Source organism: Anastrepha ludens, chromosome 3 (genome assembly GCF_028408465.1).
Source record: "Anastrepha ludens isolate Willacy chromosome 3, idAnaLude1.1, whole genome shotgun sequence".
NCBI classification, from domain to species: domain Eukaryota; kingdom Metazoa; phylum Arthropoda; class Insecta; order Diptera; family Tephritidae; genus Anastrepha; species Anastrepha ludens.
Window position 1 is genome coordinate 125,434,011 of NC_071499.1, and position 25,984 is coordinate 125,459,994.

The following is a 25,984-nucleotide window of genomic DNA, read 5'->3' on the forward strand; positions in this document are numbered from 1 at the left end:
AACACACAATTGGTAGGGACAATGTAAAAAACAACTATTTTTAAAACTGCCATAAAATAAAACATTTAAGAAAATTAAGCAGTTAGCAAAGAAAAACACAATTAGTACCCACCCAAGAAGTTAGCAAAAAATTCGCGTAATTCGTACGCAGAAAATAAAACAAAAAACTTTTTAAAACTGGTATAAAGTTAGAAAATTAAGCAAATAAAGCAGTTAGCAGAAAAACACAGAATTAGTTCTCATGATATTAGGCGTTTTGCACTCTGCTTGAAAACAAAAATTAAGCTGTGTAAAAATCTTGAAAATTGGTCTAAATTTAAACCTAACATAAAGTGCTGGAATACGATAGTTTAAGCTATGTTAAGGTGATAACTGTAAATCTGTGCATGAAAAAACCAACTATGGTTAATGAGGTGAAGCATTGTACTTCTATAATGATAAAATTAAAATTTTAAAAATTATTAGCGCCAAAATGTATGACGGAGTTTGCTGTATAAGTAATTTAACGGATTTTAGGAATGAAAGTGTGTTTGTTTGGAGCTAAACTACTGATTTCCTGCATGCTAAAAAGCAATAACATCACAAACATGTTTTCCAAAATATTTAAAAGTTTAGTTAGTTGGACATGGAAGGGAAAGCTTGCGGATTTTTAGAGGAAAGGAAGCATTACCATTGGTTTTTAATTACTTTTAAGCTTTACACTAAATACTTTGAACTGGTATAAATGGCTTATGAGGTTATTAGTTGATATCATAAAAGCAAAGTTCAAGCACAACTAATTTGTATTATATTAACATGTAAAATCGGTTGGTTTCAAGCATTTTGAGCGTATGGATTTGAACTGGTCGAAAATTGCTTTTGCCAATTTAACAAAAAAGTGATTGATTTCTTTCAAAATACTACACATTCAATCAATATTTGGGATAGCGAAGTACGTTGGTTGAACTGAAAAGAATGGGCTGGTTACTGGTCCGAGGACCTAAATGCCAATTTTTATATTGAAAAACATACTAATTTTGATATTCATATTGATTAATGGTTTTCAGAAAAATTTTCGCTGAAAAAAATTAATTTGGAAGTTAAATTTTTATAATTTTTTTATGTTTTTTGTTTTTTGTAATTGTAGGTTTTGTATTTGAACGAGGTGGGTCTCGCAAAATAAGGCTCAACTCAACGCCTACATACTATGCTTGGAACCGAGATTAACACAGCACACATCAACGCCCACTGACGACGATTGCGGTGTGCCCGCCCCTTGGGCTAAAACTCTTGCATGCAACATTTTGTTATATTCATCCTCACCGATGGGTCGCCACGAGCCCCTACGGTACGGTTTCGGTATCTGGCCAGTCTCAGCATGATTCGACAAATTCATCACCAAATCCTCGAGCATTTGCGAGCGTGTACGCTCTTGCATGCGTGCAAATTTAGGCGCCGAATATGAGGCACGCTCACCGTTGACGATTTTCGTGAGTAGCCATTCACTGAAAAGAGACAAGGTGTGTGAGCAGAAGTGAATGCAGAAACAAATGAGGTGAAAAAAGCAAAATTTGTGTAATGAGAAAAAAAAAAGAGTGAGTAAATGAGGGAGTGAATGAGTGAGCAGATGAACGAGCAAATGAGTGAGCCAGTGAGTGAGTGAGTAGTCAATGTGTTACAATAACGTACTCACCGAAACATTGGACCCTTTTCGAACACGGACTGTTCCCAGAGGTAGGGTTTATAGGCGCCGACTTCGTCGCGTGTCACCACCGAAACCTCATAACGAGTGGGTTTGTGCTTAATGCGAGCCGAGACGCGCACCTGGTGTATGAAATTGGGGTGAGCAGAGAGTTTAAAATGAATGCAAGAATGAAATGGGCGCATGTATCTTACAGCTGCGGTTGCCTTACCAGTATAAATGTGTGCAGGAAATGAGATTTAATGCAGGCAGGACTAAAGCGCGTATTGTCCGCTTCCAGAAATACAACACAGACGATATCGTTGCCGATATGACGTTTGCGTTGCAACTTTTGCGGGTCATGCTTCTCGTAGGGTAAGAGCGTGGATACATGGAACATAATCTCAATGTTACGCCAATTGGTGTAAACCGAATAGAGACCTGTAAGCATGGAAAAAGGCATTTGCGTGAAAAATGTTTTGTCAATTATTTTCTATAAATTTCGAAATTCATTATTCATTCATCTCTGGCACACAAAAACTCACCAGTCAAATCATGCACCGCATCAAGGCCACCTTTGTATTTGTCGAAACCACGTAAACGCACACGATCGCCGAGTAGCGTTAGAAATTCATCGAAGAGTATCGAATTTTCGTTATTGTCTAAAATTTGCTCTTCCGAGTATTGATCTTCTTTAACATAGATGACACCAACCTTCAGCTCGGATTTTATAAAAACCTGTTGGATTGAAGGTAAGCGCATTAAGATATGCTCCAGAGTGTCGGATTTACAACAGAGCGTTTATTTCTCTCTCTCTATTTCTATCTCTCTTGTTCTTTTGTCCTACCTGATCTAATTTGAGTAGCTCTTCGGGCGTGTCGGGTAGTTGTCCTAATGTTAATGGTGGATTTAAATTTACTTCTTTACCTAACGATCTAACTACTTCTTCCCGGTTATATCTGAAAAAAAATAAATACAATTTCCATTTAAAAACTATACTTTCTCCTTAACATTCTTCTCGCTTCGCTTACCTATCGGCGAATACGCACGAGGCCGGTATCAGTCCGTGCACCGTATACGAGCCGGCGCGCACCAATATTCGAAATTGATCGCGCCCTTTCAATGTTTCCTGTTTGATAGAGAGTATGACCGGTCCGAGGTCATCATCGCTCGTAAAATAATTCCAATGCTCGGTGCTGTAAAAATATTTTTCGTACGTCTCCTGTTCGACGGAGATGAGTTCGAATGCGCCGTTTTGATCCCATTGCTCTTCGATTGTTGTCTTTTTCCTAGGACTTAAACATTCGTATAAAATTGTTCAACGAATGTGTGTGGTGTGTCGGTGTATGCATGTGTGTGTGCGCAAGCGTTGTTTTGACGAGCGGAAGTTGGAATCGAAATAGTGTTTGTGTATGTTTGTGTGGGGTTTTGTAGCATTAGAGCGGATTTTCGGTGAGGGAAGGGAAACAAAATGTTGGAATTATTAAAAATCGGTTTCTTTGTTTTATTTAGCAGCAAAAATCAAAAAGTAGCGCCAATTAAAAACTGGTCTAATATTCTATTAGTTAGTCTGTTGTTTGTCTTTTGCGTTGTTGTAACTACGGGGTGCTACTTTAAGCCACATTCTCTTTTTCTTCACGAGCTCACCTTGGTGTTGCTTCCGAGTCCTCATCATCCTCGTAGAGATCGCTACATTCGCGCTCGAGATACGCATCGCTGGAGCTGCCCGCTCGCACATCTTCGTGCTCCGAATCGCTCTCATCCCAAATGGTATGTTGCAGGTGCCCACTGATCTTTTGACGTGAACATTCGATCCAATAGCCAGGCGTGGGCATGAGGCTGTGTGGATACTCCTCGCAAATTTCATCTAAAATGGGAGGAGCAAAGAAATTGTGTGAATTTTTACATGTTTTTTTGTGGAATTCCCAAATTTCTGTGAAGTTTAATTTAATTCAAACTTCTCTTTTATAGCAGAGGCTGGTATAAGCATGTTTTTCATTCTGAATTTTTAAAACCAATCTTTTTCTGAAATTGCTAATCATAATTCGGGTAAGATTTTCTAAGAAGCGTGGAAGAACAGTTTTGAAAATAAACAACTTTTTTATACCAGAAACTGCTATAATATCCGTAATGTAGAAAATGTAGATTCTAATTTAAAAGCACAAATTGCTATAAGCAATATTTTCGTTTGAGATTTTTACAATTGCCCTTTTTATTAATTTTAAAATTTTTCCAAAAATTTGATGTGTTTAAACTGGTCTAAATTTAGTTTTTCATCTATTATTTTCAGACAAGCCCCTAAAAAATAAAAAAAAGCAAATATGAGTAGTGGAAATTTCGTCAACAACTTAAATTTTAACTTAATATTACAATACAAACTGGTATAAACTATGTTTAGTTTACAATTTTCATAATTGCTCGAATTTCGCCAAAAATTTAGATTTTAATTTAATATACCCCCTTTATTAATTTTAAAATTTTTCCAAAAATTTGGTGTGCTGAAACTGGTCTAAAGCTTTTAAAATTTATTTTCCGAGAATTCACTGAAAAAATTACAAAAGCAAATATCAGTAGTGGAAAAAATTTTGATTTTAACGTAATGGCACAAACTGGTATAAACTATATTTTGGCTTAAAATTTTAATAATTGCTCGAATTTCGCAACTTTAAGCTGAAGCGCGTTAAGCTGAAAATAAAGATTTCCATCACTCGAAATCATTTATAATATTTTTATTTAGTAAAAAGGTTATTATAAAAAAAGTGTACAAGTAAGTGTGTTGCCGGCTGGTGTCAGAAATCGACATTTATATTCAATTTTACAGATTTATAGATTTCTTGCTATTTAAATTTGCCCAAACCAAGTGGTTTTTTATAAACTCGTCTAAAAATATTTTAGTGAAATATTAAACTTTAAACATTTGTTAAGTGCAAAAAATTTTCAGAGCGAATATCTGCGCTCGGTTACTGAAAATTAAATTTTCTTCTTTCATAAAATCCGTTCCCTACATTCTGGCGCACAAGCCTATCAACTAACCACTAACAATCGTCCGCACGAGACTACAAAATCCAATCAACCGTGAAAAACCAACGATGTGCCGCAAAAATTGGCTGATTAGCGGCAAAAAAAAGAACTTACACAATTTGGCTATTGGCACATTTGGCATATGCCGTGCCTGAAAGCCTGAGGGTATGGCAAGCTGAAAATACTAAAAAGCCAAATTGGCGAGTATGCAAGAAAGCAAACAAAACTTATGAGCAGCGAGGCGAATGAGAACACATCAAATGCCACAGTAATGCGGTCAAAGGATAGGTAAGAAGAAAGGGAGTAAACACTTAAACTCATATACATACATACCTACATATGTGAAAAGAGAAGCTGAAGGAAAAGCAAACGCGCTTCTTAAGCTGTTCAAATAAGTATGCATTTGGTTGGCTGTCTTAAGTAGATCAACAATGTACTTGAGTAACGTCAGCACGGGCTTTCGAATCCTTTAAACGAATGAAACGTGTAGAGCTGCAAGGGGAGCTTTTGAAATGGATACCCCCACCTGTTAAGCAGGCTACTATAGTGGTAAATTGAGTAGTTGAACCGCACTACGCTAAGCAGTTGGTTGAATTTATAGCCTGAAAAGAACGCGCGAAAGACATAAATTGGCGGTCTTCGCAGACCCCACATGTAGAAGAAAAGCATCTAAAGACGGAGCGCTAAATAAAGAGTAAGACAAATATTGCCATACGACCTTTCTTTCTAAGCTTCTTAATTTTAACTTACTACAATATGTTGAAAGGCACTTCCAATTTGAGCATTCGCAAAGCTACATTAGCTACTTTTAATAAAGCGTTGCATACTTTTGGGCACGCCATCACGATAACCAATTAGACAGTATAATTAAAATACAATTTAGAAGAACGCTTAGGCCGCGTACAAAAATTCTATAAGCCTGTCACATATGTTGTCATTGTGTAGCTTGTCAAGGGTTACGTCACAAACACACAAATACATAAAAGGTCTGTGCGTAATAGGCGGCCTTAAAGTAGACAACCTAATTAGAATGATTCAAAATGAAAATTAATCATGTGCAGTGGGTAAAAAGCGGACGACTCAAGGGAAGTGAATGGCGTAAATTAAACGAAGACAAAAAAGAAAAAGATCTTCGCTAGTTGCAACAATGGTGAAAAAAATTAATGAGCTCCGCTACTGCTTAAAATATGTATGCATGGCATGCCAGCCACTGTGCGTTGCTTGCTACAACAATTTTTTACTTCAACCTTCCTCTTTACTTTGATAGATGAAGCCAAAAGACGTACGCAAATTACTTAAACATATTTATTTATGTTATTATACATATTTATGTAATTGTGCTCAGTCTTTCACTAATATTTGTTGTTATTTTTCCGTTGCCTAATTAAATGATATTTTGTGAGGTATTCATGCCTTCGCTGCTACGCCCCAAAGTATGTGTCTAAAGATATTACTATTGCGAAACCAAAGACGACTTTTGTCTGGGTATGTTGGAGAATGCGAGGAGCTCACAAAGGTTACAAAAGACTGACAAGAGTTTGACGTCAATGTACGTGTTCAAACCATCATCACGTGTTTAACAAAAGTGTTGGGGGTAATAAAGTTATACAAGAGATTTTTGTGTAGGTTGACTGGTAATCAGTAAACACGCCGTTGAGAGGATCGTGAGGTAGAAAGGATTTTTGTATATTTAATTTGCTGTTTTGTAACCTTTACAATTGAAAAATATATTATATTAATTGCATAATTTTAGAATAATTTTAGAGTCTCGCCATTATTTGACAGTTTTTTCATTTCTTGGTTTAATAGAAATTTAAGATTTTTTTATTAATTCAGTAACTGTTTCGATATTTTCATTGATCGTGCCAATACTACAATCAGATTTTTTAGTCAAATGCAAACTAGTCGAAAATGTTTATTGGCATTTTTTAGATCTTTTCATTAACTAGTACAATATTTTAACCTTAAATGTGTTTATGTAAAGGAGGTTAAAATTTTTTTTTAGTTAAATGAAAACTGGTCGAAAATAGTTATTACTATTTTCCAGATCCTTTCATTGGCTTGTTGAATGTTTTAATCTTAAATGTTTTTATGAACTGCAAATTAACGATTTCATCATTATTTGAAAACTGGTCGAAAATATTTATTAGAATTTTTTCGTTCTTTTCATTGCTTAGTATAATGTTTTGGTCTTAAATGGTTTATGTAGTGCAAATGTAAAGTTTTTTAGTTAAATAAAAACTGGTCGAAAATATTGATTACTATTTTTTAGATCGTTTCATTGGCTGGTTTAATATTTTAGTCTTAAATGTTTTTATGTAACGCAAATTAACGGGTTTCTAGTTAAATGAAAACTGGTCGAACATTTTTATTGGAGTTTTTATAAGTATTTTCAGTGGCTATGCTAATGCTTAGCTTTAAAAGTATTTATGCAGCGAAAATTAAGTGTATTTTGTAATGCAAATTTAAAGTTTTTTAGTTGAATGAAAACTCGTCGGAAATATTTATTAGTATTTTTTATGCTGTTTTCATTGTATACATAGTATAATGTTTTGATTTTAAATGTTTTTATTTAACGTAAGTTTAAATTTTTTTTAGTTAAATGAAAACTGGTCGAAAATATTTATTACTATTTTCTAGATCGATTTCTTGGCTTGTTTAATATTTTAGTCTTAAATATTTTTATGTAACGCAAATTAACGATTTTCTAGTTAAATGAAAACTGGTCGAAAATACTTATTGGAGTATTTTTAGTGGCTATGCTAATGTTTAGCTTTAAATGTTTATGCAATGCAAATCTATATATTTTTAGTTTATTTTCAGACTTTTTAATGTTTTAGTCTTAAATGGTTTTAAAGTAGCGCAAATTAACAATTTTTTCGTTAAAAGACAACTGGTCGAAAATGTTTATGCTAATGATTTGGTCTTAAAAGGCAAATTTAATGTTTTCAAGTTAAATGGAACTGGTATAAATTGGTCGAATATTTAAATTAGTCGAAAATAATTATCAGAATGTTCACAGGTATTTGCATTGCCTATGCTAATGCTTAGTTTCAAATGTGTTTCTGTAATGCAAATTTACATTTCCTTTTAGTTGATCTGGTCGAACATATTTTTTAGATCTTTTCATTGATTTTTTTAATGTTTTAGTCTTAAATGTTTTCAAAGTAACGCAAAATAACATTTTTTTTTGTTAAAAGAAAAATGGTCGAAAGTTTTCATCGTAGTTTTCACAGGTATTTTCATTGACTATGCTAATGTTTTGGTTTTAAAGTGTTTATGTAATGCAAATTTAATGTTTCCCAATTAAATTCAAACTGGTATAAACTGGTCGAATTTTTAAATTAGTATTTGGGAAAGAAATTTCATCGGTTATGCTGTTTCAGTTTTGCTACACCAACTCGGATATCTATGAAATTCTTTAGAAATAATTTAATCACAGATTAGCTGGTTTTGTAGATTCTTACTTACTTTACATAGGCCACCATTCTAAAACTGGCCTTAAGTCTTAATCTCACGAAAATTGCTTACGTTTGCTTTTACTCCGATTGGCTCGAATTTATGTTGAAATTAATGTAAAATATGATTTTCTATACAAATTTCAAAAATACCCTGGTACTTTAAATAAATTGAAAATATTCGACCGGTTTATATAAGATCCCAATTAAAAAATATAAATCAGAAAATCATCAGCTTTAATAATAGGTCTATTTATAAGTTCGTGCGGTTTTACAACAGATGGCGTAACTTGATTATTATTCCATCGATCCACATTTCCAAACATTCATTGGAGAGCTACTGTCGTAAGGCACAAACGTCAGTATAAGTTTTTTATTTGAAGCGTAAACAACAATATTTTTACCACACTTGAAAATGTCGAATTTCGTGCCAAATAATGTGTTTTTGCGGGGAATTCTTCTTCATTATTTTAATATGAAGAAAAAAGCAGCCGAAAGTCATCGTATCTTGGTGGAAGTTTATGGTGAGCATGCTCTATCTGAGCGAACGTGCCAGAAGTGGTTTGCACGCTTTAAAAGTGGTGATTTTGGCTTGGAAGACGAAGAACGCGAGGGTGCGCCGCCAAAGTTCATGGATACCGAATTGGAGGAATTGCTCGATCAAGATCCGGCTCAAACGCAAGAAGAGGTTGCAAAAACTTTGGGAGTTGATCAATCAACCATTTCCAAACGTTTAAAAGCCATGGGAATGATCCGAAAGGTAGGCCATTGGGTGCCGTATGAATTGAAGCCAAGAGACGTTGAACGCCGTTTTATGGCATGCGAACAACTGCTTCAACGGCACAAAAGAAAGGGTTTTTTGCATCGAATTGTGACTGGCGATGAAAAGTGGGTCCATTACGACAATCCAAAACGTCGGGCAACGTATGGATACCCTGGCCATGCTTCAACATCGACGTCGGCGCAGAATATTCATGGCCTGAAGGTTATGCTGTGTATCTGGTGGGACCAGCTGGGTGTTGTGTATTATGAGCTACTGAAACCGAATGAAACGATTACGGGGGATGTCTACCGACGACAATTGATGCGTTTGAGCCGAGCACTGCGAGAAAAACGGCCGCAATACGCCGATAGACACGACAAAGTTATTTTGCAACATGACAATGCTCGGCCACATGTTGCACAAGTGGTCAAAACATACTTAGAAACGCTCAAATGGGATGTCCTACCCCACCCGCTGTATAGTCCAGACCTTGCGCCATCCGATTACTATCTCTTCCGATCGATGCAACATGGCCTGGCTGACCAGCACTTCCGTAATTACGATGAAGTCAAAAAATGGATCGATTCGTGGATTGCGGCAAAACCGACCGAATTTTTCACAAAGGGAATCCGTGAATTGCCAGAAAGATGGGAAAAAGTAGTAGTAAGCGATGGACAATATTTTGAATATTAAATTTGTAACCATTTTACGTCAATAAAGTTTCAAATTTCGAAAAAAAACCGCACGAACTTATTCATAGTCCTATTAAAACAAATTTAAAGCTTAATGTTCTAGGTTCAGCGAAAGAAATTAAAGGCTTAATTTAATAACGTTTTTCTTCCATTTAAATATCCTACATAATTTATTAGCACTTCTTTCAAAGGAAATTCTAACGGATCTACAAAAGTTTAGTAAAAATAGGAAGGCAAAACCTGAATAATTTAACCGTGCTACGGTATTGCGAGACTTTATTTTGAAAACTGGTATAAATCATAGAACTGGTGAAAACTGAAGGTCAGAAATAAACAGTTTATTTATTTATTAACACTTTCTTTCTTTTATTCTTTAATATTTCTAGATGACATTCTTAAGAAGAACTAAAGAACGATATAGAAAATGTACCAATGTAAAGTATATTGAAAACTGGGATGAAATATTGCTGATTGCTTAGTTAAGTTGAAGTTGTTATACATTTATCGAAATGAAAATTTTTACGAATAAATATGTGCGTAATTTTTAAAAAGAACTTTTGTTTTTATAAGTAAATACTTATGTGTCTATGCATTTATGTAATATGCACGCACACATTTTTCAAGAGCCTCAGTAGTTGGTTACTCATATGCCGTGTACCCTCGCAGGCCGTGAATTTTTCATTTCAATATGGCATTGCTTGTTTACACATAAAAACATTTTATTGCAGCTTTTTGCGCCCTTTCTTTTTTTCACTACTTATTTAGAACACATATTTCACTTCCCATTATTATCTACGTATTTTTCTTAAAGAATAATTTTTGTTCAGCGAAAAGCTGTTGTTATATTATTAAAGTTTGAATAGATGGAACGCTTAAAAAAACTCACAACTTTTTGCAACAGCAATTTTTCCATATTATTTATATTAAGAATACCGTAAGCTTCAGGAACTTTGTCAATTGGTTTGAGGACAAAAGTTTGCATTAAAGTATGTGTGATTGTGTACGGTGTGCACGGAAAAATATACGTAGATTCATCTATGTGACAATGGATAAAAGTTATAGAGAAAAAGTGGTTAAATGAGTAGCCGAAAATGTGAATACAGAAATAAAAAAGGCAATGCGAAAGAATTCGAAAATAAAAAAGAGAAAAAGGCAGCTTTCGTTTAGTGATGGACAACGACAGCAGATGGCGAAGAAGAATGGTTACGCAGCACTAAAAGGAGTGAAGGTTCAGAAAAACAGAAAATTAAGTAGTAAACAATTTTAGGTTGTAGCATAACTTAAGTCGGCATGTGCTACTAAGAAGAAAAGAAGAAGGGCAGGGGCATTCACTGATACGTAGTGAGATGTTTCGAAGTGAAAAGCGCTGTGGCCGATGATCGATAGACTACATAACATTTTTCCTCTATGTGGTAAATACATTGATAATTTATTGTGCATACATAGGCTAGCATCAGCGGTTCACTTCTACAATAACAGAAATAGGACGAGAAATCCAGTTGCACTTTAGTTGGAATTGTTGTAAATACTCGTAAAATACCCCTTCTAAGCCAGCAGCCTAGTATTCTTTTAAAAATTTTGCGGACTGCTTATCTAGGCAAAATGTGAGTGATTTGATACATGGGGTCACGGACACACAGATACATAACTGTGGTGATAACTTCGATATTCTTATATCGTTTCCATGGATTCTCTGTCGTCAATCCTATCAAGTATCATATGGAGTTTATTCTTCTCAAAAGGAAAATATATTTTACTGCAAGTTTGTTTGGCCCTTTGAAATAACCTTTTAATTAATCGCTTAGGTGTTTTGCAGTTATTTGAATCGCACCAATGTACTATAGAGAGATTTTCATGTGTCGAAATAATAATGGTGGCCAAAATTTCCATTTTGAATGCAGATACTGCTACTAATCATTTACATTATTTTACTATGGTAGAAACCGAAAAGCACTTACACTTAAATTGGTATAAACTGGTATAAAACCAAAAATTGTGCTTAAGTAATTTTTTTAAATGTTTTGTATTAACAAGCACAAAAGTAGAATTAAATGTTGGTGAAAAACTGGTTTTAACTGGTATAAATTGGACTGGTATAAATTGAAGAATAAAGAAATGCTTAATTAACTTTACTTTTTAAAGATGTTTTAAGAGAAACTGGTAAAGAAATGAATAATAAACCTCACTTTTTAAAGATGGTTTAAAAGGGTTAATAGGTTGATTAAGAAGACTAGCAGAAACTGGTATAAATTGAACTAGTATAAATTAAAAAATGTTAATTAACCTTACTTTTTAAAGATGCTTTAAAAGGTTTAATATTTTGATTTAGAAGACTGGCTGAAACTGGTATAAATTGACCTGGTAAAAATAAAAAAAAAAGTTAAATAACCTCATTTTTTAAAGATAGTTTAAAAGATTTCATAAGTTGACTTAGAAAACTGTTATAAATTGAACTGGTTTAAGTGAGAAAATAAAGATATGGTAGTTTGACATGATTTTAAGATGTTTTAAAGGGTTGAGAGGCTTAAAAGGTTAACTTAGAAAACTGGTAGAAACACAAAATTATGTTAAAATGGAATTTATTTTCTTAAAACGACGTTTTTTGCTTGATCTGTACACTTGTTTTTAAACTAAGTCACACAAATTATTTCAAACTGGTATAAATTACAATAGTAACTAAAAAATAGGTACGTATGTAGGTATATGCAAATAACAGCCATAAAAGATTAATATTAGTAGTGAACTCTATTTAGGAAAGGTGTAAGAACTCTTTGCTCAGCTCTTATGGAGCATTGAAAGCAAGTAAATAGGCCTCGAAAGTTCATTTTGCGAACCAAATAAAAATAATAATATGTCTGTTCTTATTATTTTAAATAAATACAAACTGGTATAAATTGTATCGAAATTGGTATACGTATTGAATTTGGGCATTAATCCTTTCTAATTAATCGAACACATTTCAAACGATTTTCTTAAAATTGGTGTTAAGGGCGTAAATATTTCTCTAAAACGGAAAATTTTGTACAGGAAATACGAATTGTGTGAAAGAATAAAGCGATGGTTTCAATTTTTCCTGATGTTTTGTTGACACTCGAGACTAATAAATATTATAAAACTTTTATCTGGAAAGTTTAGTAGTGAAACTGGCTTTTTGGTATCAAAAAATTTCCTACACACCATAAAGAGAAAATTCCAGGCCCACTTCAAAAATTCATCCATTAAATTATTACCTTTCCAAACTAAGAAAAGGTGCAAATAAAAAGTGTGAAAGATAAATTTGCTTTCGACAAAGCTGAAACGAATTACTCAAGAATATTTTTTTTTAGCAGATTGCCTGGACTTTCGTATATTTTCCTCCACATGCATGCGTGTGTATGTGTTGATGTGAGTGCATGTGTAGGTGTGCGCTCACCTCTATTGGCATATTGGTGCACCCGACAGCCATAAATAATCAATTTTATTATATACGAGTACCGTATGCCACTGGCACATGACACTATGATGCAACAACAACAACATTTAAAAATAAAAACAAAAAGTTAATAAAAAACAAAACACTGTAAGAAGGCAACAGCCAATGTGCGGGTGAATATAATCGCTTTTTTTGGTGCATGTTTTGCTTCCCACTGCGCGCTGGCAGTTCTCCTCATATTTCGTCTCATATTCCACTATCGTTTACTGCGTTTTTTGCTTTTTAGCATTTATTGCTTATTGCATTTATAACAGACCCAACCAGAGGGGGTTTTCTTATTTTTTTCTGAACTCGTTTGTGCTGCTTCTTCTTTGTCGACTTCAGATCGCTTGTGATGTCGCAGTTATTTGCATGTTTTTTTTTATGGCGAGGGAGCTGGGGGTTAACTTAGCCGAAAGGGAATCATTTTGATATCATATTTTTGTTAGATAAGTGTAGAAAATTGCGATAATTTAGAAAGCGCTGTTATAGTGCAATTTTTGACGAAAATGTTGCAATCTGAAGCAAATAACAGAGGGATTAGGTAAAATATTTTGGCAAATGTGTTTGGAAGTCTTAATAAGAAGAAAGCAAAAAAAAAAGTTTATTAAATAAATGAATGAAATGAATGTAATCATTAAAGAGATCTGTACCAATCATGCCAACAATTTATTTAGTAAGCGCCTACTCTTATTTCAACTTGTCCAAACAGATTGACACAAATTTCTGATCATTGGTAGACATTAATATTTCTTTCTTTGTATTTAATGAGTAAAATAACAGCTGGTCGAAATACTTCACTTGTTACTGAACGCCAAAATTCAAACATGCTTATTTTAACTATACGGTATTTAAATTTTTTGGGCCAATTTTGTTGAATTTCTGTCAAAATAAATTTGGGCGGAACTGGTATAAATTGAGTTTGCCCGAAAAAGGTCATGTTTTTGTACGCACAGTGGCGTACATCTACCGAGCTATACAGAAAGCTGCTACAAACTGGTCAAAAATTAAAATCTCCAGAATTCTAAGTCTTTAAACTTAAGTTTTTTTCAATTTTCTTCCCAGTAGCTAAAGGTATTAAACTAAAAAGTACATGAATAAGGTGAGTAAAATTATTATCAGTTGGAAAAATTTACTATAGTGTGTATTGCCCATAAGCAAGTATAAGTCCCGGTAAACTGGTACAATTGAAATTCAGCAAATACGAATACAGTTGCCCCTTAAAGTTCGTATACAGTATAAGAGCATAAATATGCAATTTTAAAATATTTGAAAAGAATTTAATACAATTGGTCGAAATTACATACATATATTCTTCTAAATATGAGTCACAATGTAAGTGCTTGGCTACGATTCAAAAGTACGTCTTTTTCAACTAAATGCGCCGTTTTTAAAACTTAAAACAATTGGTATAAACTGCTATAAAGGCTATAAACTGGTATAATTAAAAATATTGCCAGAAATCTGGCAAAAAACATTGTTTGAATTTGAACACATGAACATGACGATTCAGTGATTTTTGCAACTTCCAAAAAATGGTATAAACTGGTATAATTTTCAAGATTACCAGAAACATGGCAAAAAGGTTTTGATTGAATTTAAACACACGAAAATGGTGGTTTTGGGAATTTTACTTCCAAAAACTGGTATAACTAATAGATTAAAAGAAACCTGACAGGCTTTGCTTTAATTTGAACACACGAACACAGTGATTTCGTGATATGTACAACTTCCAAAAACTGGTATAAACTGGTATAACTAATAGATTAGCAGAAACCTGACAGAAAACGCTCTGCTTGAGTTTGAGTACACGAACATGGTTATAACGCCATGTATGGTGGTTGAACAAAATTTGAGTACCCGTCGAAATTGTATGTATGCACGAAAATGCAACCTCCATTTCACATATTTACTCAATCTAGTGAGTTTACAACTCGCAACATCTTTATCTTTCCCGCTTCAACCCAATAGTGATTGCTACCTTTAATATTATATTATATTTCAACAAACTTTCAGGCCTCTCAATCTTATATCCGCTTTATGCACAATGTCTTTACCACAAAAACAAAAACAAGCAAAAAAAAAAACCACACGAAACCTAATAACCGTCATGATTTCTCTATTAATTGGGATATCAGCGCTAATGTTTGGCATTAAATTTAGATATAATTGAAGCAGCAAAACCATGACGACGTAGTTAAGGCCAACAGAACCATTCAATCAAGAACAAGAAGAAAAAAAAGAAAAATCAAGAAGAGCTAAAATTATTTGCGGCAATGTAAGGCACAACCGCTGGAGGTCATGTAAAAAGTTTGTGGTATCAAAACTTTTGCTGCAATAAAAAAAGGGAAGAAGAAAAAGTATGCTGCCGCGCTCGATCAGGCTGCTTACAGTATCTTATGTGTAGGTAGCTGTAGTATAAAAGGGGTGTAAAAGTTTTCAAATCAGCTAGCAGCCCTTAAATGAAGTGGGAGATGTGGAAAAAATTTCAAACTTTTGCCAAGCCATCGACTGACTGTTGAGAGCTACTGAGTTAGCATCGCTTGCCATATTGCAGGTTTTGTTTTGGTATTCTTCTCTTTTCTTCACTTTCTCACTTCTACTCTCTGCTGATATGTGCTGTATCTGGCCTACGCTTATCAATTGTCATTTGCTTGTCATCAACTAATTTGTTCGTAATGTATTTTGTCTTAAACAACTTCCGTAAATTGGGAGGATTCGCCCTTTCAATCGAAGTTTTTGCTTTTGGTGTTTTACGAAACTGCTTGCGATTGCTTCAGGTATGACAGAAAATGCAGTGGAAAATCTCAATGATTTGACTTAGTTGTGTGCTGCTTATTTGCTCTATGAATAGCTACTTTAATTTTATTGTAACTGTTTTTTTTTTTAATTTTTGAGCAAACTGACTTAGTTTTTAAAATAAATGAAAATGTTATCAGGGTTGCCATACATACATATTTCACGGCGAAGAGTAGAAAGTATTTGTTTTAATTGGATAATAAAAAGAAAATAGTACGGACTTAAATCAAAAGAAGTTTTATAAATTTTATTATTATGTTAATAGGACTATGAATAAGTTCGTGCGGTTTACTACTACTTTTTCCCATCTTTCTGGCAATTCACGGATTCCCTTTGTGAAAAATTCGGTCGGTTTTGCCGCAATCCACGAATCGATCCATTTTTTGACTTCATCGTAATTACGGAAGTGCTGGTCAGCCAGGCCATGTTGCATCGATCGGAAGAGATAGTAATCGGATGGCGCAAGGTCTGGACTATACGGCGGGTGGGGTAGGACATCCCATTTGAGCGTTTCTAAGTATGTTTTGACCACTTGTGCAACATGTGGCCGAGCATTGTCATGTTGCAAAATAACTTTGTCGTGTCTATCGGCGTATTGCGGCCGTTTTTCTCGCAGTGCTCGGCTCAAACGCATCAATTGTCGTCGGTAGACATCCCCCGTAATCGTTTCATTCGGTTTCAGTAGCTCATAATACACAACACCCAGCTGGTCCCACCAGATACACAGCATAACCTTCAGGCCATGAATATTCTGCGCCGACGTCGATGTTGAAGCATGGCCAGGGTATCCATACGTTGCCCGACGTTTTGGATTGTCGTAATGGACCCACTTTTCATCGCCAGTCACAATTCGATGCAAAAAACCCTTTCTTTTGTGCCGTTGAAGCAGTTGTTCGCATGCCATAAAACGGCGTTCAACGTCTCTTGGCTTCAATTCATACGGCACCCAATGGCATACCTTTCGGATCATTCCCATGGCTTTTAAACGTTTGGAAATGGTTGATTGATCAACTCCCAAAGTTTTTGCAACCTCTTCTTGCGTTTGAGCCGGATCTTGATCGAGCAATTCCTCCAATTCGGTATCCATGAACTTTGGCGGCGCACCCTCGCGTTCTTCGTCTTCCAAGCCAAAATCACCACTTTTAAAGCGTGCAAACCACTTCTGGCACGTTCGCTCAGATAGAGCATGCTCACCATAAACTTCCACCAAGATACGATGACTTTCGGCTGCTTTTTTCTTCATATTAAAATAATGAAGAAGAATTCCCCGCAAAAACACATTATTTGGCACGAAATTCGACATTTTCAAGTGTGGTAAAAATATTGTTGTTTACGCTTCAAATAAAAAACTTATACTGACGTTTGTGCCTTACGACAGTAGCTCTCCAATGAATGTTTGGAAATGTGGATCGATGGAATAATAATCAAGTTACGCCATCTGTTGTAAAACCGCACGAACTTATTCATAGTCCTATTAGTATTGCCAATAGGCATAGCAGAAATTATTGGCGTAGCAGTTTTTAGTACATTTTTCGAGAAATAAAAAAAATTCTTTATCTTGTTATTAGTAATAACTAAAATTCGTTTAAATAAGAGGTGGGGAAAAATGTTTTGTTAGCAGTGTTGCCCAATAACTTTTTTATATGAGTTTTACACATTTCGATTTTTATTCAAAACGTATTTTGAAAACAGTTGTTGTACTTAGAGGAAACATATTTGTTTGTAGTAATTATAAAAAAGAAAAAAATATAAGCAACATTTAAATCGATTTGTTACGGAAATTTTTCCGAAGAGTTGCCATCTCACTTTCTAATAACGTTGTGATTTCATTTTTGAGGTGAATATTACAAAATGGAAGCAAATAATTTATTTTTACTCATTTTATCAGATAAATTCAAATCTTCCATCTTGCAAATGGAAGATGCCCACACCCTTTATTTTTAATACTTTCTTTATACAAATACATTCATACATATACGAATTTTTCCATTCCACTGTAGATATTAAATATTACAGTACATTAAATAGAAATTACTAGAAAGCATTTTAGTTGAAAGTCAGAAAGAGAACATAACTTAAATTCAGAATTACGGTTGCCACATATTAACGAAATGTAATTAAATAAATTCACTTCAAAAATTTATGCCAATTGAGCAAAGGTATTATATGGAAATTTTTCTAATCTTGGTAAATTTTTTACAATTACTTTTCCAGCAGGGTTGCCACCTAACTGAAATTAAATTTGAATGTATGTAATATTTGACTGTATGGTAACAAAAACTGAAAAAAATAAAATTATTTTGGTAGGGTTGCCACTAAATTCTTTTCGACTAAAAATTATGAGTTCGTTTTAAACTATTTAATTTTTTTTGTGAAACAAGTACTCGTCAGTGGCTATAATTCCCGCCAAAAGTGCAATGTGCAGCTCTCCCCTAATGTGCCACTCTGCAGCCATTAACAAAATTTACGTTATGTGAACCCATTAAAGCACTCATACTCAAGTTACTCATGCATATGTGAAGAAAGTACTTAAGTGAATTAGAGAAGACTATAAATATAATTAATATAAACATGGAATAATAAAACTGAAAACAGAAAATTCAGTTCAAAAAGATTCTAAGATTCTAAACACTCGCTAGCTTGCCTCCACGGTGTATGAGTAACATTTCATTTTCCTTTGTTGTTTTTCATACCCGTCTTTCAAACAAACTTGCAATGGCAACATAAAACAAAGTGGCACTTAGTCTTCGCACTGCATTCTACAACAAACTGTTGCTCATACCCTGCCTCATTTCCTTACTGACGACACTTCACCAATTTGTTGACTTTATTTAAGCAGTGGAGAATTGCTCGTTGACAACACGGAGTGGTTTACACCTGCTTGAAATATCAAGGTAAAGGCGACGCCAGCGACGACGACCGCAAGAAGTAATCGACAGTGCAGCAGATAGACAGCAGCAACTAGCGCAATGACAAGGACACACACGAGCAACAGCAAAATGCCAAAGCAAACAAACAAATGGGCGAATGCAAAAAAAAGAACACAAAAAAAAAGTAAAAATGAATGAATGCATGTGGAAAGCGGCGCGTGAGGCGCTAAGAAGATGGCAAAGTACTGGGACAGGAAAAGCATGAAATGCATTAATCTATAGCAGCTCATAAATTTTAAAGTGTGCACTTCCGCGAAAAGCAAAAAGTAGACGAGAAGGCATGAATTGGAGTAGAGAAAAGGGTTGCAGCATACCGAAAAATATCTACGAAGGAAGCTACGACCGTGTAGTGTAGCGTGCGCCACAATTGAAAGGAAGGCCAGCAGCGGGCACAACGGCAACTTCGAAGGACTGCAACGGCAACCTTGTCGTCTTAGCTTCCTGGCTGACAGAAGTTTTCAATTCACTGCTTTAAGTTAAGCACTTTTGTGCCCTGATGCTGTTGCAGTTGCCACGCGAATATGTAAGTAATTTTATAGCTTTTATAAGAATCAAAAAGTAACTATGGAAGATCCAAAGGTAAGGGATAATACATTTATAATGAATTGCATATTTTTATAAGAAAGCGAGCAAAATAACGTGCTGCGCTTATTAAGCTGTGATGCGGATTTATTGAATTGTCATAAATGCTGAGATCGGTCTACTATATCCAAAGGCTTCCATACAAAATGATTATACAGATATGGGGTTTGGTTTGCTATCTGCTACAATTGAAAAGCGAAAAGGCTCAAATTATATCAGTATCTTACTCCATCATAAGAGGCTATAACTTGTGAAAATCGTTGATACCGACCGACTCTAGCTTATAGCTGCCAGGGAATTGTTCAGCTAGGGGATTTCTTCAAATATATCTCTCACTTTTGTAGCTACCAAGCTGAATATACACTCACAGGTTACTAAATAATTAAGAAATATAATTTGTGTAATTCACTAATATTGGCAGGCTGTAGCTTATATCTTCCATACAAATGGATTGCTCATATGGAAAAAGAAACATTTTTTTGTGTTTCATTGTGAAAAACATTTAATTTAGTTCAAGGAGATTCGTTTACATCACTTTTTGAATATGATATCGCGCAAGTGGTCGCCCTTAGCTCGTATAGCGTAATGTGCCCGTTTTTCGGCGTTTTCCATAGTTTTGGCCAGCGTCTCGGCCGATATGGCGGCTATTTCCCGTCGGATATTGGCCTTAAGTGCGCCTAGTGTCTTTGGCTTGTTGACGTAATCCTTAGATTTCAAATAGCCCCAAAGAAAAAAGTCCGGTGGCGTCAAATCCGGTGATCGTGGCGGCCAGTCAAAATCGCCGCTTTTTGATATCAAACGGCCAGGGAACAAAAATTGGCATATTCCAAGCGACGAGGCTTATCGGCCGGCAACAGTTGTTGATTTAGTTGTATTTTGTACGGGAATATCCCCAAATCCAAACGAATGATACGTCGTAGAGTGGTCCGAGGAATGTCCAACTGAGCAGAACGACGATTACCTGACGTTCGCGCCGATGACTCGATACTGGCTCGTACGGCCGCGATATTTTCGTTAGATCGTCTTGGCCGCTTTTTATTTGGACGTCGGGTATTAGCCACAGTGCCGGAAGACAAAAATCTTTTGTGCATTTGCTTGATTGCGTTCTTTGACGGCGCACTTTTCACTTTATTTTTTTTTCTCCACGCACGTTGCGTTTTTACAATCGAGAAGGAATTTTGAATGTACAGCTGAACAATTTCAGCGCGTTCTATTGGGGTGTACTGTTTCATGGTATAAATCTCCTTCGACTGACGCTTCCAACGCGGTATGTCATTAGCTGATCTGAAATTACAGTAAAAAGTTATAGGGTTACTCAATGGGTCAGTTTAATATGGCCAACCCTGTATATGCAGCGTAAAAGGAAGATAATTGGTGAAACATTAGCCGTATTTAGCTTATAGGTCTCTATTCAGATGCATCTGTTTCACGTTCCAAGCATTTTTATTGCCCATAATATGCTTTTAGTTTTAAACCTTTAAATACCGCTTACAACAGCGCGACATCCTTACGTGCCTAATGTAATGTAATTTTCTTTACATTTCATCTGCATATTCTCTGCCTTTCATACGCTTCTTTTCTATTTACTTCTTTCTCCCTGAGTATTAATTAAAGAAACGAATTTGTGGACAGAAATTATATTTGCTTTCAACTAAAAAGCGAAAGAAAAAGAAAGCAAAGGAAACGTAAAGAGAAACTCAAATTAAATAAATTTCAACAGTTAAAGGAGCAACTTTGCTAAAGAACCAATTAAAATTTGAATCTTATTAGGTTTGAATTACTGTTTAACGCCTTTTTGACGGTTGACTCTTGCATGGCGCATAGGTACGGATGGCTAAAGAGCACAAAAGTACGCCTAATGAGATGCAAAATATTTTCAATTTGTGTGGGCATTTAGTGGTGGCCGCCTTGCTTAAATCTAAAAGGGCAGCTTCAATTTAGTTTCCTCTGCAAGCACTTAAAGGTGGTATCAACCGACGTGAAAGTGATGCCTGCTTGCAGTGAATGTCATCTGCTTTGCCACTTCCATATGATCGCTTCAGCATAATGTAATATTTGTACTTGAGCTTTATAGCCTCCTCGAAAATAATGTTACTAATACGACATGTGCGGCCTTTAGTGGGATGTTAGAGATCTACTGCAGTGTAAACAAAATAAGTGATTACTAAAAGTACAAAAAAATATGGCAGCTGTAGATTAAATACTTGCCAGAGAGGGTTTCAAAATAAAATAAAAGAAATAAAAGAAAATGAAACTTAAACTGTAAATTAAGGATTTGCTTATTTAGTCAGAAAAGGTGTGAAGATTTTCAAAACAAACGAAAAAATTCCAAAAATCTACAAAGCAAACTCAAAAAAAAAACATCCCTCCATAGTGGTTTGTTGTTTTTCGAAATGTTCATTCAAACATAAACTAACTATTAATTACTCTCTATATTTGGAAAAAAAATCCTTCTTTTGAAGTTTATTTTTCGAAATGTTCATTCAATTAATAATTAGTTCTTAATTGTTTTTATCTTCGAAGTATTTCCCTGCATTCGAAAAAAAACTCCCTCATTTTAAGTAGGGTTATTTATTGATTTTGTCTTCGCAGAAAATATTTCCTTTTATTTATTTATTTTTTTTTTGAAACGTTCAATGAAATATAAAATAATTATTAATAATTCCCTGTATGTGAAAAAAATTCCCCAGTTTTTAAGTTTGTTTTTGAAAATGTTTATTCAATTAAAAATTAATTATAACTGTGTTTTATCTTCGGAAATGTATTTTCGTTTGTTCGCCAAAAAAGTTCCCTCTATTTAAGTTTGTTTTTCGAAAAGTTCATTCAAACATAAAATAATTATTAATTATTCCCTGTATTTGAAAAAAAAAATCCCTCTTTTTAAGTTTATTTTTCGAAATGTTCATTCAATTACAAATTAGTTGTTAATTGTTTTTATCTTCGGAAAAAGTATTTTCCTCTCTTTGGGGAAAAAATTTCTCTAAATTTTTTTTCGAAGTGTTCCTTCTAGCATGAATTAACTGTTAATTGGTTTCGCCTTCGGAGAAAGTATTTCCCTATATTCGAAGAAAATTCCCTCTATTTAAGTATGTTTTTCGAAACTTTATTGGTTTGTCTTCGGAGAAAATATTTCCCCATATGTGAAAAAATTTCCTCTATTTAAGTTTGGTTATTTATTGGTTTTGCCTTCAGAGAAAATAATGCCCTATATGTGAAATAGAGGGAACTATTTAAATTGGTTTTTCGAAATGTTCATTCAATTAAAAATTATTATTATTGGTTATTGGTTTTATTAATTGGTTTTATCTTCGGAAAAAGTGTTTCCCTCTGTTTTTTTTTTTAATATTCCTTCAAGCATGAATTAGCTATTAATAGGTTTTGTTTTCGGGGAAAGTATTTCCCTATATTTGCAATATCTCTTTTAATTTTTTTTCTCTATTTAAAATACTTCCTACTTCTATTAAAAATTTATTTATGACATATTTTTTATAACCTTTATTTTTTTATTCAAATTATTTCAATAATTCCAATAATTTTATTCCATCACTTTTTATTAGAAACTTGTTTTTGACACTCCCTTTGCACGTAAAATTATAATAAAGGGTATTAATTTGTCTTGCGCTCGAAAAAAAGTATTCTCCTCTACTTAAAATATATTTTTTTCATTCATCTTTTGTAATTATTTTTCCCTTCTTTCTTCTATTTAACTATTTCTTTTGTTTTTGTTATTTAATTTCTGCTCTTAAGCTCTTTTTAAAATTTTGCAAGTTTCTTCTGTACTCCAGATCCATGCCGTGCAGTTTCCGATGTAAACGCGCAAAACTATGATACACTCAGTAGCAAGTATTTGTGTTTTTATGGTTTTTGTTGTTTTCTTTTGTTTTTGGTGACTTTGTTTTTGCACATTACTTTCCCTAGCTGCCACACATCAATCAAAAATATCGCAATTCAAGCGTTCCAGCTCAAAGTGATGCTTGCTACACCGCAAACGTATCGTGCATAAGATGAGATGAGCATAAAATGAACAATAACAACTGTAGCAACAGCAGCAGCATTAGCAAACAGTAAAAGTACATAAGCTACTTTTCGAAGTTCGCACCGAAAGCTACAAATAAACAATATGCTGCCACATAACTGGCACACACCGCCCACCGCCCGAGACCTAAGCATTATAGCTCCGCTAAAAGTCGAAGCGATTTCATAAATTTTGCCACAGCATTCAGCACACATACAATCACAGAGACAGCGGCATGTAGCAGCATGCAAACACAATGCTGCTGCCACCACAAATTGGATACCCGCCAATGCCAATGTGGCGAGAAATGCAATATTGCAGTTTAGTGAGCGGCAGCAGGGCGTACACTCTGACATACAACCTAATAGCAATGCATTTGCAGTTTGCGGGTGCCCTTCGTATTTATATTTGTTTTTGCAGCTACGCTTTGGTGCCACTTACAGGCGCTAGCGTTTTGACAGAAACGCTACCACGACGCCTTGTCAGCATATCAATGGCCGCAATACATACGCAGATGAATGCTGCTTACACGCCATAGTTGCCAGTGCGCGAGGGTGCCTGCAGTTAGATGCTTGTTTGTTGTTGTTGTGTTCTGTGCGTGTAGAAATTTAAATATGAGTAGATCTATTTACATGGGGGTCTTGTGCATATAATGCATGATGACAGTACGTACGTATGTGTGTGGGTAATCGCATTTCCATTTTTCATGTAATTCGACGATGCGAGGTTGCCGCATACAAATGCGAACTATTGTAATTTGGTTTTGTGTTTTGCAATTTGCCAGCAGCATTTGGAGCAGTGAATCTGCTGACTATGCAAATATGCGGAATTTTTGAGTTTATTGCGTGAATTTAAGGGCGGTTCAAATTTATGGAATCGCTACGCATACACTAATGCGCTGGGTTTATTTTGTGCTTTTGGAGTGAGTAAAAATTTTTAAGTTTCTCGCGTTTGTTAGAGGGTTTGTGATATGCAGGCACAACTTTGGAGTTCTTATCCAGTCTCAGTGCTGAATTTAAGCATATGGTGCGTTATGAGCCAGTAGTGGCTATGGCGAAGTCTGTGCCGAATTTCATGTGACTATCTCTATTTTGTTCATAGTTATGCTCGTTCTTCGCGGGTAGCTCATGCAAAGTCTTCCTATAATCAATTTCCACTTTCGGGCAGGCACTACAGTGAAACCTCTCTTGGTCAGACACTCACCTTCAGTCAACTTTTGTCTGTCCAAGAGAGATGCCCACTCAAAAGAGAGTAATTGCTTCCGATACATATGATTTGGTATAGAAAACAGTTTGCACTCAAGGTAGTTGTCCGACTAGTAGAAGTGCCCTTTAGGAGAGGTTATACTGTATTTGATTAAAGACATTTAGTAAACCAAGCTTGACTCTCACAGTGAATTCTAAAAGATTATTTTGCTGTACAAGAATCTTAGCCAAAAGGCAGCTACCGTAGGCTGCCCACTGAGTCTGAAAGATGCTGCAATAGCCTCGTGGGCTGTGTCTCGTGTCTTCTTCTTCTTCATTGGCGCGATAACCACTTAAGCGATTTTGGTCGAGTCTAACAAAACTACTTGAGCACACCAAGAGAAGCCAAGTGTTGGGAGTGGTCAGGACGAGTTATTTTGTCACTATCCGGCATATCCTTAAGGTTTGAAGTCTTGTCGCAGACGACTGCGCAACGATGTTTCCGCGGCAATCGGGTCTATCATACCAAAATGAAGAGACCTACAGCTTCAAGGGGTCAGTCTACTTTGGAGACTCGAAAAAAAGGCTATATTCGTGATTTTTTTTTTGAGAAAACTATAAATGATAGTAATATAAAATTTGTTTGATTTATTAAATAAAGTCTTAAAATTCAGAAATAAATTTTTTTTTATTCAATTTTATAGTATTTTTAGTAAAAAAATAGCAGTGAAGCGTAACGTCTCAAACATGGGTTGGTGAGGCAGCTCCATCAGAACTCAAGAACGGCTTGTCTGAAACAAAAAAATCAAAATGTTTCAGATTCAGTAAGATACTGGCTACAAAATGACCCTCGGATATTAGGTTTTAATGAAGACAAAAAAAATGGCTGATAAAAATGGAAAATTTTTGATAGAACGGTTTTTTTTTCGCATATTTAAAAAAAATATATAGTAAAAATTTAAAATTTCAAAACCCCCGAGCGTCAATTTGGTGCAAATTATGTCTAGAATAGGTGATCCAAATTTTATGAAAATCGGTTGATTAGTTTTTGAGATACAGTGGAGCTAGATTTTGAAAACGTTGTTTTCAGAAAAACGCGTTTAAAGTTTTTAAAAGTGAAAAAGTATGGAAAAATTTTACCTAAACTTAGTCTGCGATGCCTGCACCGTAAAGGAGGCCTTCTTCTTGCTCAAAATCATCAATTTCTTCAAGTCTTGCTTGCTTTCTTTTTGTTCTGGCCTCTTTTGAACAATCAGAACTGCGCCGGTTCGCAACTTTAATACGCGCGTCATCGCGATTTTCTGCGAAAATAATGGCGGTCGGACCGATTTTGACGCCCATCGTCTCCATTATTTTTAAAATGGGACGAAATCCTTCATTAAAAATACACGCCGAAACTTTGCAGGCAATTTCAACTATTTTTTTGCCA

At 34.9% G+C, this 25,984-nt stretch overlaps 1 protein-coding gene across 5 annotated transcripts in view; it reads right to left on the bottom strand.

The window, feature by feature from the left end:
• LOC128859051 (uncharacterized) overlaps nt 1-25,984 on the bottom strand; it is a 196,427-nt gene that overhangs the window by 24,900 nt on the left and 145,543 nt on the right. For 4 of the 5 annotated variants that reach the window (XM_054095734.1, XM_054095735.1, XM_054095733.1 and 1 more), the window contains exons 9-15: nt 3,308-3,527; nt 2,692-2,955; nt 2,508-2,619; nt 2,206-2,398; nt 1,893-2,101; nt 1,673-1,803; nt 1,303-1,484 (exon numbers count right to left, since the gene is read on the bottom strand). In XM_054095734.1, the coding sequence (XP_053951709.1) occupies nt 1,303-1,484; nt 1,673-1,803; nt 1,893-2,101; nt 2,206-2,398; nt 2,508-2,619; nt 2,692-2,955; nt 3,308-3,527 (1,311 nt within the window). The remainder of the gene's footprint in view (nt 1-1,302; nt 1,485-1,672; nt 1,804-1,892; nt 2,102-2,205; nt 2,399-2,507; nt 2,620-2,691; nt 2,956-3,307; nt 3,528-25,984) is intronic. The other variant, XM_054095732.1, reaches the window with a different exon arrangement.